The sequence below is a fragment of the Phoxinus phoxinus genome (genome assembly GCF_949152265.1).
Source record: "Phoxinus phoxinus genome assembly, chromosome: 8".
Taxonomy (NCBI): Eukaryota; Metazoa; Chordata; class Actinopteri; order Cypriniformes; family Leuciscidae; genus Phoxinus; species Phoxinus phoxinus.
In genome coordinates, this window is record NC_136883.1 from 4,295,077 (window position 1) to 4,309,982 (window position 14,906).

At 38.2% G+C, this 14,906-nt stretch overlaps 1 protein-coding gene across 1 annotated transcript in view; it reads left to right on the plus strand.

Annotated features, from left to right (window-relative positions):
- The first annotated feature begins 567 nt into the window (after nt 1–567).
- Nucleotides 568–14,906, plus strand: part of pid1 (phosphotyrosine interaction domain containing 1) — a 29,379-nt gene continuing 15,040 nt past the window's right edge. The window contains exon 1 of the mRNA XM_079620486.1: nt 568–888. Within this exon, the coding sequence (XP_079476612.1) occupies nt 859–888 (30 nt within the window). The 5' untranslated portion in view covers nt 568–858. The remainder of the gene's footprint in view (nt 889–14,906) is intronic.

Genomic DNA, 14,906 nt, shown 5'->3' on the forward strand with positions numbered 1-14,906 from the left:
ATATTTTTGTCACATGAAAAAAATACATTTTAAAGCATAGATTGGATATAAAGTCACACATCAGTGCAAAAAAAAAAACAGATTTCTGAAGGATTTTAATAATTATATTTCATGGTAAAGTTTAGAGATAGAGAGTGGGGACATGCAGAAAATGCTATTTTTTAGTGTTCTATGTAGTTTTGATTTATGTTTTTAATTATACATTTTAAATTTGTAGTTAGCTTAATGTGCAAGACATTTTGCTTAATAGTAAAATGTATTTTAGAGTAAATTTCATGCAATTTTATACATATAATGTCCTCCTGGGGACAGAAATGTCAGCCTTTCGGTGGAATGGCTCTTATATTTATATTAATAAGAAATATTATTTCTTGTATCGAACTGTTCTGTTTGTTAATAGCTCTTGCAATAAAATAAAAAAGAGATGTTGCTGCAAGAGGGAGGGGAAGTTATTTTGATTAAAGACAACGAGGGCACATAATTAAAAACAATGTGCATTGATATATATTTTTAAATAAATAGGCTACTGCAATATTCCATAAAAAATATCAAGTTTGATTTCATGGTGACTTTAACGCCCTCTGCCGGCCACAGTCTGAGAACAACAGCAGTCGAGAGAGGGGGCGGAGGACACAGAGGAACAGAGAAAAGGGGGAGAGAAAGAAAGAAAAGAGCCTGTGCGTGTTTTCGCAGGCGGAGTTTCCTTCTTGTGCACCGTTGGAATTCACTGTATCTGTATTTTTTTCCTCGGGATTGCTGGAGGAGACAGAAGGAGCGAGAAAGCGCCGCCAGCGAGCAGATGTTATAGCTGGACTATCCGTGTTTCCAGCCTGACAATCGAGCGTATCATCTACGAAAATGTGGCAGCCCGCGTCGGAACGATTGCAGGTAAGACTGGACGTCTAATTACTGTAGGAAACGCGTTTGATATCTGTCGTTCATTTTGGAGGCACATCGTGCAGGCCAACCAATGGGCACACGAGCTTCTCATCCAGCAAACCTCATCCAGCCTCCATTTATCAGATAAAACGCTACACTGGCGCTTTGTGGCTCTTCAACTTTTCCAATGAAGCTCTGAGGTTCTGGACTGCTGCTGGGAGCCTGCTCGCAAAATTAAACAGTTTTAACAGTTCTTTCTGAACCTTATCATGCCGTTCCAGACCCAAGGCCATTTCATACCATTGGTGAGTCTGTTTGCAGTGTATGAAATGGCTTTGTTGTGCTGGAACTCGCTGTACTTCTGAGATTCCTCAGGATGCGTTCACACAGGACGCGTTCTTCCGGTGCGTGTGCTCGTTTTCAAGCACCAGGGGCCCCGCGATCAAGGAACCAGGGGCCAGTTGCATAAACACAGCCACTATGTTAATACTGTGTGTGTGACCAACTAATCAGATAACTTTTGGGATTCAAATGAGACCAATCTGTCTTTGTATGTAACCGACTTAAAAATCAGTCTTAAATAAAAGAATGAATGACTTGCTTGTAATAGTAGAAGCAGTTTATGTAACTGGCCACTGCAGTTTTAAAATTGTGATTTCCAGGCCTGGAGAACTCATAGAAATGATTAAAATGTGTAAAAGTCCTGGAAAGTCCAGACGATTACAAATTCCCGACTGAAAAGCCAAAGCTGGTCTGTTAGTTTTAGCTGGTTTAAGCTGGTCTCACGTTCTGGGTGTTTCAAACTGGTGTTCTGCTGATCTTCCAGCCTAAAGATCCTATAACCCCTATAAACCAGCAAATCAGCTTAAAGGGGTAGTTCACCCAAAAATGTACATTCTGTCATCTGTACACACCCTATAGTTTTTCCTGAACGCCAAAAAAAAAGGGCATTTTGAAGGTAAAATATCCGTAACCAAACAGATGATGGGCCCCATTGACTTTCATAGTATTTCTTTTTTTTTCATACTATGGAAGTCAATGGGGTCCATCAACTGTTTGGTTAACCATATTCTTCAAAATATGTTATTTTGTGCTCCGCAGAAGAAATAAATGAATACAGGTTAGGAATGACTTGAGGGTGAGTAAATGAATTTTTCCCGTTCACATTAAGAACGATAACTAGCATCCACACACCAACACAATATTATTCTATTTATTATAAGCAGTTACTTTTTCTGCCGCTTTAAATGCTTGAGCTTTTTAAAGCAGGATGGATTCTGATTGGCTCAATATTTTTATCATTGGGAAAAAATCATCGCTAATAAAGTGATTCCAATGATATTGGTCCTCTGTGCTGTTATCTTTTTAGTTGCGGTGTTGAGCACTCTGCTATTCTCTGAAATTTTCTTTAATCTTTAAAACTAAATCTTCATCTGTATCTTTCTTGGTGTGAACTGGCCTTTCGGGGGTTTTTTAAAGCCTAACTGGGAAATCCAGTTTTAGGTGTGTGCTAGGTTGGAACATGGTAGCTGGTTTCTAGCTGGTCCATGCTGGTCATTAAAGGGATAGTTCACTTTAAAATGAAAATTATGTCATCATTTACTCACCCTCAAGTTGTTTCAAACCTGTATGAATTTCTTTCTTCTGCTGAACACAAAGGAAGATATTTTGAAGAATGTCAGTAACCAAACAGAGTTACCTGTTACCATTGACTACCATAGTAGGAAAAAAAAAATACTATGGCAGTCAATGGTAACAGTTAACTGTCTGGTTACCGACATTCTTCAAAATATCTTCATTTGTGTTCAGCAGAAGAAAGAAATTCATTTAGGTTTGAAACAACTTGAGGGTGAGTATATGATGACATAATTTTCATTTTAAAGTGAACTATCCCTTTAACTGGTCTTTAGCTCTGCAACAAACCAGTTACCAGCTGCTCTTACCAGCTTAAAGTGTTTAAGATGGTCTTTGAAGCATGGGAGCTGGTCAGTCTGCTAATGACCCGCTTGAACTAGCTAATAACCATGGACCAGTGAGAAACCTACCATTTTCCAGAACACAGGCTTCAACTGAATATTATTCCATGGGTTAATCCTTATCCACTAATAAAAATAAAAAAACGACCTTAAAGTACATGGAAAATGAATGGAAATTGGTATAAAAAGGTGTGGGACTCCTGAAGTACGTATGCATGACATGGACTTTGGTTATCGTTTAACATTGTACGACGATGAGCGCTACGTTTTTAGTCGGCGTGTCAAGTAACAGTTCAAGATGCGTGCGTTCAGTACCATTCAATCTAGCAGATTCAGAACCGGGTTTATACATGCAGCACATCTGGTGACAAGCTGTGCGTCTTGGTTTTTTTGCAGTGTAGCCGTGCAGGTGAGCGACACTGGCATCCGGTTCTTGTGCATAATATTTAGCCACATTTCTCCAAGCATTCGGATTCATCCAGTTAGAAGTCCAGCAGTTACCTGTAAATCTCCCTTGAATAAAGAAAAGTTCACGTCAAGTATTTGTATCTCCTGGGGTGCTGGGCTTCACGTCTCCACTGTTTGTAATATTATCCAGATGTGGAGCGGGACAGACTATGCCAGATGAACTTGCACAATCTTTCCTCACGGAGTTTGGCATGGCGACACTGATTAAATACCATAGTAAACTCTTTTGAATCTACAAAAGTTGCTGTTATACGTGGCAAAATGGTTGTATTGAACCACTATAAACGATTTAAAACCATGTAACGACAGCAAGTTTTCATTAATCTACCACAGTTCTGTGCAAAGGAGGTTCAAGATTGAAAAGTTTTCCTTCCTGAACCAATCAAGTAGATTATAATTGTATTTAATAAGCTTGCGTTTGTTAGTCAGAATGGTTGTTAGTTATAAACAATATAATTCATTGTGGTATTTCACTGACTTTTCACATGATTTAAACCAGCCTGTTCCTTATTAGACCACGATCCATGACCTAAATCCATTCAAGTCCCTGTTTTGAGTTAATCTCCGTTAAAACTTCAAACATGGGTATTTCAGGAATATGCTCGCTGCTGTCAGTGAACGCCATTATCGTCATAAATAAATCGCATTCAAGGGGCCGTTTCTAATGCATTCTTACTGTACAGTTGAAAGGGTCACGGTATGCACATGTACCTCCAATTAAAGAGGTCATGACAATTTTTATTTTTGTTAAAGAGTTTTTGTTTTTTGTTAAAGAGAAAATTAAAGTGGTCATGACAATGTTTTTGTTAATGATTTAAATCTGTTCCTTGAGGTTTACTTATGTTAATAAAAAAAAAAAGATTTTTTCTTTTTTGCACAAAACAAATACTGTATATGGAAAACTTATTTTCAACCATCATTCTGACCCTCTGTCTGAAATGAAAAGCTTGTCAGTAAACGGCCGCTGTTATGATTGGCTAACGTCATTGCATAGGAAACAGTATCAAAAACAAACGTTATGAAATCAGTTACTAGCGGTTTGTGATGCAGCTGCTGTCAGATTCAACACATGTGTCTGCTTCATCTGTCAACAAAAGTTTCTTTGCAAACTCTCCATTACACTGTGAAGGTTCTCTCACTCTTCCATTTGTCCTGTTGTTGACAGACTCAAGTGTGTGTGTATGTCAGAAACTGAACGTGCATCTGTATACTGTATTCAGTAGACCGAGTCGGTGATTATAATGGGTCGCTAGTGTAGACAGCGACTGAATGCCAGTGGGCGGGGCCTATGATTCGATGATGTGTAACTATTCGTCGATGTCTTGCTCTGGAGGCAGGCTTATGTAAATGTGTTTACCTGTGCGATGTCACAAAATCACGTCAGTCAAAATTCAAATGAGCCGTTTTTGAAGCTTGATCAAATAACATCATAACAACTCTTCTAACACCATTCATTTAAAACTATCACTGTTTCTAATTAGTCGAAACATCAGCATACAATATTGCACTTACCGTATTTTCCGGACTATAAGTCGCAATTTTTTTTCATTGTTTGACTGGTCCTGTGACTTATAGTCAGGTGCGACTTATAGTCAGGTGTGACTTATATATCAAAATTACTGACTGAGATTGAAAAATATTGACTGAGATGAACCAAGAGAAAACATTACCGTCTACAGCCGCGAGAGTGCGCTCTAGTTAGCGGAGTTGTTCAGAAGCGACACAGCAGATGAAGAGTTCAGTGTTGTGGAATGAGATCGGGGGAGCTTGGTGAACTTGCTGACCGGTAACTTGTTGGACTCGCTGGCTTATGTTAATTTTGCCTATTCAGTCTCCCAGGTATATGTTCTTTATGCTATTGTGTCGCTGAATAACTGTTAATGTGTTACGTTAACACACCGGACACCTATTCAGCCTGTTGTTCTGTGTGCTATTGTGTAGTTGAATAACTTGCCTTTCCAGATTAAATGTCTGTTCTTGGTCTTGGATTCTGTGAAATAAATTTCTAAATAAATGCGACTTATAGTCCAGTGCGACTTGTATATGTTTTTTCTCTTCATGACACATTATTTAACTGATGCGATTTATACTCCGACTTATAGTCTGGAAAATACGGTACATGCTCAGATTTGGATTTCCATGTGTTCACAGGTGCGCGAAACACATTAATCTGCACAGTCACAGAGCCGAAGCACAACCAAAACAATGTTCTTCTGCAAAATACATACAGTTTTGTAACCGCTAGAGCGCCAAAAGTTACATAGTGGACATTTAAAGACGATTAATATGATGTCTGTATGTTTGTGGACCTGGGGTGAACTCTTTTATAATCTCAATAACAAAAAAAACTGGCTTTAGTAGGATTCAGTGTATTCCATGGGATGTCTTAAGAGCATTACATTATGGAGATTTGAATCCGATGGGATTATACCATCAAACACCGCAATCAGATCTCATGATGTAACAATGGGATCTCATATCTTATAATAGCCAAAGTATAACAGCGATATCTTGGCCATAGTTGAAGAATACATTAGCATTAAGGGTTTTGTCATCTTACAGCAACCCACCCATTGTAAAGTTTAAACCCCACTCTTTAAGATCTCAACTGGCCCGTTCACGAACCTCCCTCGAGATCCAGTTGTTTTTTAGTAGACACTTGTGGTTCAGTGACTTTCTTCATTTTGAAATAAGACATGGCATGTTCTCACTTGGATCTGGGAAAGAATATAGTAAGTGTGGTTTAGTACTCTGAAAACTGTGAAATGTGTATTAAAGGAATATTCTGGGTTTAATAAAAGATAAAGGGATAGTTCACCCAAAAAATGAAAATCCTGTCAGTAATTACTCGCCCTCATGTTCTTCCAAACCCGTAAGTCTTTCGTTCATCTTTGGAACACATGAAGATGAATAAGTGAATAAAAGCCTACATTTAATCTGTTAATCATATAAAGCGATCGAGCCTCTTCAGAAAATGTGGTCTGAACCGCTCCATTCATATGGATTAGTTCTAGTCTCTTTATGAACTTTTTGAACAAAGTGTCAGTTGCGTAGCTGTCAATAGAGGGACCGAAAACTCTATTAAAAATTTAATCAAAAAGATCTTCATTTGTTTTCCGAAGATGAACGAAAGTCTCACGAGTTTGGAACGACATGAGGCGGCGGAGTCATTTTTGGGTGACCTATCCCTTTAAGCTCACCTGACAGTATTTGAGGTGTAATGTTGAGTATCACATTTTTAAAAAATCGACTTTTGTTTTTTCTAATGGGGACGATTTTTGGTGGAAGAAGAAATGTGAAACTTACACCTTTATGAATTCACTTCCATGCATGATTATGGACATACTGTACATAGTTCCTCTTAACATTTGTGTATTATTTGTGCTGTAAAGTTCTTGGCATTTTTATGATTGTTTTAGGTGTTACGTTCTGATGGCAACAAAGTTGTAAAATTAGCTATAACATTATATGGTTAGTAAGTGATTTGTTTCACCCACACTAAACTCATTATGTTGTTTATGTCTTGTGGCTATATGTTTGCAGATTGGCTCCATTCACCTCAATTATAAGTACATCTCTTTAGCCTTACTTTTTTTTTTTTTTTTAAGAAAAGGAGCAATGAGTCTAAATAATTTTTTGTGGTAAATAAATATCCCCCAAGTGAATTTCTTAAATTGTATTGAATCCAGAATATTCTGGGCTTAATACAAGTTAAAACTTGAGGGCTTGAGTGAAACAATTTTTTTTTGGATGTTTTGAGACCAACACATACTTCAGTCACTCCTAAATTGCTGTCTTAAAGGATACAGAACGTTCTGACCGGTGTAATCTCAGTGTTGCACAAACATACATTCTTAGCACCATAGATCAGGGTTTCTCTGTGGGCTTCACTGGGATTTCTCAGTACTTTCCCATCAGTGATCCCAAAGGCGACCCGGTACAGTTACACCAATGCCACCCTAGCGCCTGCAGTGGGCTGATGTTGCAGTTAACGAAGGGGTTTCATTGATTTTCAGACAATGCAAATAAATAAGAAACTAATTCTCAAGCCGTTCGCACACACAAAACACTCGTGCACACCGATTCCTTCCCAACGCACTTTTCTCAAAACGCAGTGAAGCACTCTCAGTGTCCGCTGCATGGTAACCATGACTACCAGCAGGCTCTCTCTTTGTGGCGTTTCCATGGTAACGGGCATCGCTGTGTTGATGGCGATGCTCAGTCTCATTCTCTTCTCTCCCTTTCTGTGATCTGGAACCGTTCTGGTGTATTCTGCGTTTATGGTCCTGAAACTCAAATCGGGCTCCAGATCTGTCCTGTATAATCCGGATCATTTTGCAGTCATAACAACTGAAAGATGACTCCTCCACTCCTACAACAACAACAAAATACAAATGTACTCCCCCTCATGTCGTTTCAAACCCACATTACTGTTTTTTTTTTTTTTCTGCAGAACACGAAAAGACGAAATCTGAAAGCGGTTTTCCATGCAACTCAAGCTTTCAAGCCTTAAACATGTTGCAGAAGCACCATTTGATTGGTTTAACTTGTTGTGTTATATTAAAATGTTATTTTTTTAAGTCATATTATTGGTTTGAATGAGGAACAGACTTAAAGGGATAGTTCACCCAAACATTTAAATTATGTCATAATTTACTCACACTCAAGTCCAAACCTGCATGGATATGGGTAACCAAACAGGACCAGGGTCCCATTGACTTTCATAGTATTTTCCATACTATGGAAGTCAATGGAGCCCATGAACTGTCTGGTTACCCACATTCTTCAAAATATCTTCTTTTGTGTTCAGCAGAAGATATAAACTCATGCAGGTTTGGATCCACTCGAGGATGAGTAAATTATGAACTATCCCTTTAAATTAAATCCTACACTTCTGTGAGATGTTAACCCGTGAGACCGGCTCATTTCAGTGACTCAGTGAGCCGAACACGACACACGGGCGAGGAAACGTTGACAGAATTTCCATTTGTTGTTGGTGAACTATTATTTTAGATTTGGCTCGTGATCAGTTTGGTTGCCTAAGCCAGAATCATAATCATGTTGCAATGCCCAAAACAGCATAAATTATGCACACATTGCAAATTATGCCAACATTGATTTATTTTTCTCCCTGTAAATGAAATGTCATTTTTGTTGCAACAGATGCAAGAAGTTCTTCTTTCCCTTCCTACTTAGTCATCATTATTTTCTGTTAACACTCAAATTTCATTTCCCTCTAAATTCAAAGTGCACTTCTGTCTTTGTTAAGAGAGGTCACTAAACACATGCAGGCTGCGTTGAGTAGAAACCAAAGCAATATTTCCAGATTTTATCCATTTATTGAAAGCAACATAGGTTTAATATTTCATGTCCCGTGACAATTGTGTTCACATCTGCTGAGGGCATCACTAGACATCCAGGGATAATTACAAATGCAAATGGTTATTTTTTTCAGGACTTCTAATAATACTACTGTACATAAAGTTGAGTTGAAAACCTCAAAGAATTGAGTCCATTTGCGTTCTCAAATAAATATTCAATTCATTTTGAATGGGAGGAGCATGCGGGTGCAGTCTCAGCTTGTCAGAGCTACCTTGATTTTTGACTAATAAATAAAAGTTAATTTACTAAAACATTCTGGTCTAACTGGAAAAGACGCCCATTTTAGCTGCTAGTTCCCTGTCTGTCCCATTACAGAATTGCTTGTAGAAATTTCCATCCCACCTTGTTCCAGTGTTTGTAATCATTATAAGTGAACTGAAGTGAACCCACCCTCAAAGTAAAAAAAAACAAAAACATAGTCTTTGTGTAGTTTGTTCGCATGGAGAGGAGAGATTTGGGTTTGGCATTTGTATGAAGTATGTGTTTTTGGGTGTTCTTTAAAGGATTAATTGAGAGAACTGCAGCACAATATGGCCTTATTCTGTTACAATGCAGAGTTTCCAAGAATATCATTTGGTTTCTGTGTGTGTGTGTGTGTGTGTGTGTTGGGTGAGTTTAGGATAAACCACAGGGATGTCTGTCTGTCATTAGCTTCTCTATAGTGTCTGGCAGGACTGTCCTACAGGGTTCACAGAGAGCTTATGCTGGGGTGTGTGTGTGTGTGTGTGTGTGTGTGTGTGTGCGTGCGCGCAACCACACCTGAAAAATATGTGAAAATGAATGTTTACATTTTAACCAATGTATATTTTATTAGTGTGTGTGCGAGAGAGTGGTTTGTTTGAGAGCGTTTGAGTGGTCTCTTTGCGTCAATGGTGCTTGACATTGATTGGTGTTTTTAGGAAGGTGGGAGGGGCCAGCATTGCCTTTGAGGTTTTCCGCTGCCATTGGCATCTTCCCACGCCATTTTTGACGGTCTTTTGTATCCTGTGGCATTCACCAATGGCAGCACGGGACCTCCTACGTGTCTGTCCTAACTTGGCCCTGGCAGGTCCATGTGAAACCCAACACAGACCCTCATAAAGTTATATGCACACCCCGACAGGCACCCACACTGGAACTTACGAGCTTTGTCTGGACACACTCTCATTCTTAGCAACCTACCATTGGCGTATACCATCTCTGTGTGAAAGTTGGCTTTTAAATGCGCCAGTAAATCGCCTTTGGAGAGCAACTGGCATTCTTCGAATCACTGAGCTGCAGGAAAATGACAATGCTGATTGGCTGATGGCACCACAAGAATACCAAGACTAAATAATACATTGTGAAAGTAGTAGTGCAGCTTTGCACATTCAGTATTTTTAAAATCAACTAGTCATGGGTTACCTAAACAAGTCAACTAATCTGTTTGTATTGGAAAGTAACCACATCAGACACAAAACGTGCAAAAATAGCTAGATTACACTTAGAATTAAACGGGATGCAGACACATTTTTAGTTTTAAAAAAAAATAGATTTTTAAACTAATAAGGGCATTATAAACCTTTTCTCTGCCAGCGTTTTTGAAAAAAGTTGCATGAATAAAAAAGAAAAATAATTTTCACAGAAGTTTCATGACCCACATAATATTTTATTGTTTGAATATTTGAACATGCAGTATATCAAAAGAAATAACAGAGCCTTTTCTTTTAAACAAAATAACCTGTTTTATTTTAGCGTCATGCATTCTTTTTTTTATCAACTCTTGAATGGGGGTACGTTTCATAAAAAAAGCAACATTTTGAGTAAAAAGCTGAGAAAATCACGTTTTTGTCAAACACTGTCTGGATCGGATTCAGAACGATAATCAAAACACAGATGGAGTGGATCGAGTCCATCAACACCCCCAAAGCTTCACAGTCCTGCAGCTCTTTCTGGGTCGACACTTCATTCGGTAACGTTAGGCAGTTTTGATTTATATGCTGTTTAATGTTGACAATCACAATATTCTACATATTGATTTGCTTATGCTATCATTTATTTTTTGCTTCTTCTTCTTCACATGTCTTTTGATTTGGAGATTCTGTACTCTTTCAGAAGATGTGTCATAGCGCCCCCTACCGTATAACAGTGAAAACATGGAAAGAGTTAAAATACTTTATCTATGTAGTGACTAGATGACCATTGAAACTTACAGGGGGAATTTTAGAAAACAAGTTTGGACCAAATAGTTAAACAAAGTTTGAAAACATTGGCTAAATCATTGTCAGGATGGCTACACATGTCCCTGAAGATGAGTGGAGACGGCAAACTCATCGCTTTGTAGTTCAGTCGTGGAAGTCATTAAGTCGAGGCGTTTGGCGGCAGAACAGTGTTTTGAATTGTTGCAGATATTGGCAGGCATTGTAAAGACTGTTGCATTTAACTCAAAATATTCCTTTAAGGGAAAAAAGACTCTGTTTATGTGATTCTGACCTATATTTTTGGGTCCAAATTGCTGAGGAAGGTCGCCAGAAGTCAGCTAAATTTGTGTGCGTATGAAATATGAGGCTTGTCAGATGTAATCAAGCTGATAGCCGCCAGAGATCTGCCTGAACCGTTTCCATTGTCTCGCTGCCTCGCTAACTCACTCCAGCGCTCTTATGTTTTTCTCTTTCTGTCTCTCCGTGTGAGTGATATATGAATGACCAGAGACACTCCTGGTCTTGTTAAACCCATCATTGCAAGGCCGAGCCACGAACAGGCGTATAATGTGTTAAACACTGACATAGTTGGGTCCGGCCCTCACCCACACACACACACACACCCACACACAACAGGGAGGGCACACACATTTAAACATGCTTCACTACTCAGCCATTTAGTTCAAATCTGATAAGTTAATTTGTCTACCTTTATTGAACGCACAAATAAACACTGCGTCATTTTGTGTATTTGAATTTGTGCATGTATGTTTGTTTGACGTAGACCTCACAGAAATAGATTAGATTTCATCTTATCTACATTTACATTCTTAACAGATACTTTGTCTATGAAGTAACTTTTTTTTCCCCAACAACTTTTATTGTGACTGGTAACTACTACTTATTCAACTTAATTGACAAATTTACCAATGTAAAGTTAAACGGTATTGTCTTTTCCACTGTAGAATCAATATATATTTATTTGCTCTGACGATTTTTTTATTAATTTTATTCATTTATTTTTAATTGAGTTGAATTTTGTTGTTTAATCAACATTAAGTTTTACTTACTTTTACTTCAAGATCTGGCCACCCTTTTATCATACCAGAGAGTTGTTGGAAACCCCTTATTAACACCTCGGTCCCCTTGTGGACCTTGGTCCATTTGGCACTAATACACATGTTGGCATTCATGTTGATGACACAAATGTGCCAAATAATGAAATCAAACTTGGATTCGGACCCAGTGATAAAGCAAGTGTGAAATTCAGTGATTGCCAGCCCTGTTCCCAGAGGCACCACACCACTACACATTTTGGATATCTCCCTTATTTGACACCCATTTATTTGGGTTTTGAAGTCACTACTGATGAACTAATGTGTGTGGTATGTGTGATTAGGTACTTTTGGGCAGGAACATGTTTGGGAACCACTAGCTTACTTCATTGTCAGGGTGGCATTGTGCTGCATATGAGACACTAAAGAGTGTTTGGAGACGGCAAACTCAGGGCATCAGTGGTTCAGGTGTGGAAGTCATTAAGTGAAGCTCATTGGCAGCAGATTGGGCCAAGAACAGTGTTTTGAATCGAATTGCAGAAGAAATTGGCAGGCATTATGAAGACTTCAGCAGAGAGATAATGGAAGAAACATTTTGGAGGTTCAAAATAAGTCTAGCGACAGCATTTTGGTGTGCTGGGAGATGGAGGACACAGACCCTAGTAAGAGTAGAAGCCATTTTTAATGTGAATGAAGATTAGGCTGTGAGAGATAAAAACACAGTCTGTTGACCGTACATCTTTAGATTGCAGAATGTCTTTCTAAAAAACTTTCATTAATAAACAAGACACTCTGGAGAATATAATACATACATTGCAGTTTATGGAGCTGTTGTAATTGGGGGAAGATATTAGACGTGCTTACACTTTTGGATGCTAAATGTATGTTAAATATGAATTATTGCGCTCCCATTCTATTCCGCTCTATCTATTTGATGCGCATGTAAATGACGTAGCTAAACGTATACTGGTACCGAACTGAAAGTGCTGTCCTGAAAACTTTTACTATGAATACGTGTATTGTTACACATTATTTACTGAATTATTACTCGGCAAGTCACTCTTTCGGCAAGTCATTCTTTATGTCTGTTCATGGGTGGGAATGTGTGTGTATAAAAAAAATCATATAAAATAAAATAAGTCCGTTTACGCGACACTATTTTAACTAAAAACTGTGTTTTGCCATTCATTTACACGACCACGTCATTCTGGGGACCTGAAAACACGAACTCTTGGAAACGATAAAGTTAACGTCTCTGTGTAAACTACAATACAAATGTGTGAAAAAGGTGATGTTATGCGTTTGCTTATAACGTGTTCAGTCTACAGGCGCGTATTTTTATTTATTTTTTACTAAGTGACATCGCCAACTACTGGCCTGGCATGCACACTGCAGCAGTTTTAGTCTTTTTCGTGGATCCGTGTGAACAAGAACAGTTTTGATAACATTGGTGTCTGTTGAACGACAAAACGTTCCTGTTTTTAGCACATCATTGCCGCCGTGTAAACGTTCCATAGTTTTAAATACAGCAAGGGAATTTAAGCATCACAACATTATAATATACAGTTCAATGGATATTCATTCATTTTACGATTAAATATGGAATATGACTGATAAATAAAATGGGAGATTTCTAGTTCTGTGTCGCATTGTTCTTGTTACATGCAACATATGAAAAACGGAGATGTTTTGTGAGCTGGCCACCGCAAACAGAAGAGAAACTGTGGATCTGGTCACTTAAAACTTGCTTAAGTTACAGAAATGAGATTCCAGTGTTCAAGTAAATGGAGAAAATGTGCCTTCCTGAAATGAGGATGTAAGTCTGAGAATGTCCCCCTCTTTCTCCGAAACTCTCTCTCTCTAGAGAGGAACCCTTCGCTCTGTAGGAGGTAAAGTTTGGAAAACAATCTCCTATTTCAGGAAGGCAAGTTTAAGGTCGACATAACAAAACGTTTGAATTATCAGTGTTTTACAAGATGCATTTTATTATGGCTTTACGAAAACAGACAAATGATTTGGTACATGCGAGGACATGACAACGACAAAGCATTTAAACACAAACACATGCAGTTTTTCATGGAAGACGTCTTCTGTTGGATAAGCTGTAAATAGAGTCAGGTTCCTACAGTGTCTGAAGGGCTTTTTTGACTTCCTGACTGAGAATAAAAATTAAACGGTGAAAATATTATGAATAAAATTCCAGATTTATTTCAACATCTCGCCCTCCCCTGAACAGACCTCCCTTTCTTTCTCTCTCTGTTTTTCTCTCTCTTTATTCTTTTATCCTCAGACCACAGGAATGTTTCTTTCTCTCAGAAAGTTGTAAAGTGCTGATTCTGGGCTCAGGGTGCATTTATACATGCGGCTTCTCTCTCTGACTCGGTTCACCCTCCTTCCCATATTCTATATTTCTCCCTTCAAAATCTTCAATCATCATCTATGACTATGACTCAGATAAGTCAGATTGAGATGAATCTGAACGCCCGTCATTCGCCAAGTTCTACACCCTGCCCCATAAATCTTTGTTTCTCCATTTAATCCCTTAAGCGGCACCCCACTTTTTTTTTATAGACATGAAAATGCACATTCTGAACTTAAATGGTTGTAATTCAAGAATGCTTTGGAATATAGATGTAAGATTGGTCTTGTTTTAAAGAAGACATTTGGCAGATTTGGGTAGAAGTGAAATAAAAAAAGTTATAGAAGTTTGAGTTTGTGAAAATGTACAATGTTAAAAATGTAATTATTCATATTTTATATAAAATATATATTTTCAAAACCTGCTGGACTCTAAAAATGTAAAAAAAGCAAAGACAAAAATCTGAACAAGTTGTGTTTAAAATTGTAGGTTGATATCTCAACAAAATAATCTTTCAGTGAGATTTAGTTTGGGCGCAGTACCACACTTCTCCACTAGTTGACATTACTGCCCATATAAGGGCGCCTCCATTTCCATATGTTGTTTGAGTGATCGTAACCATTATTTT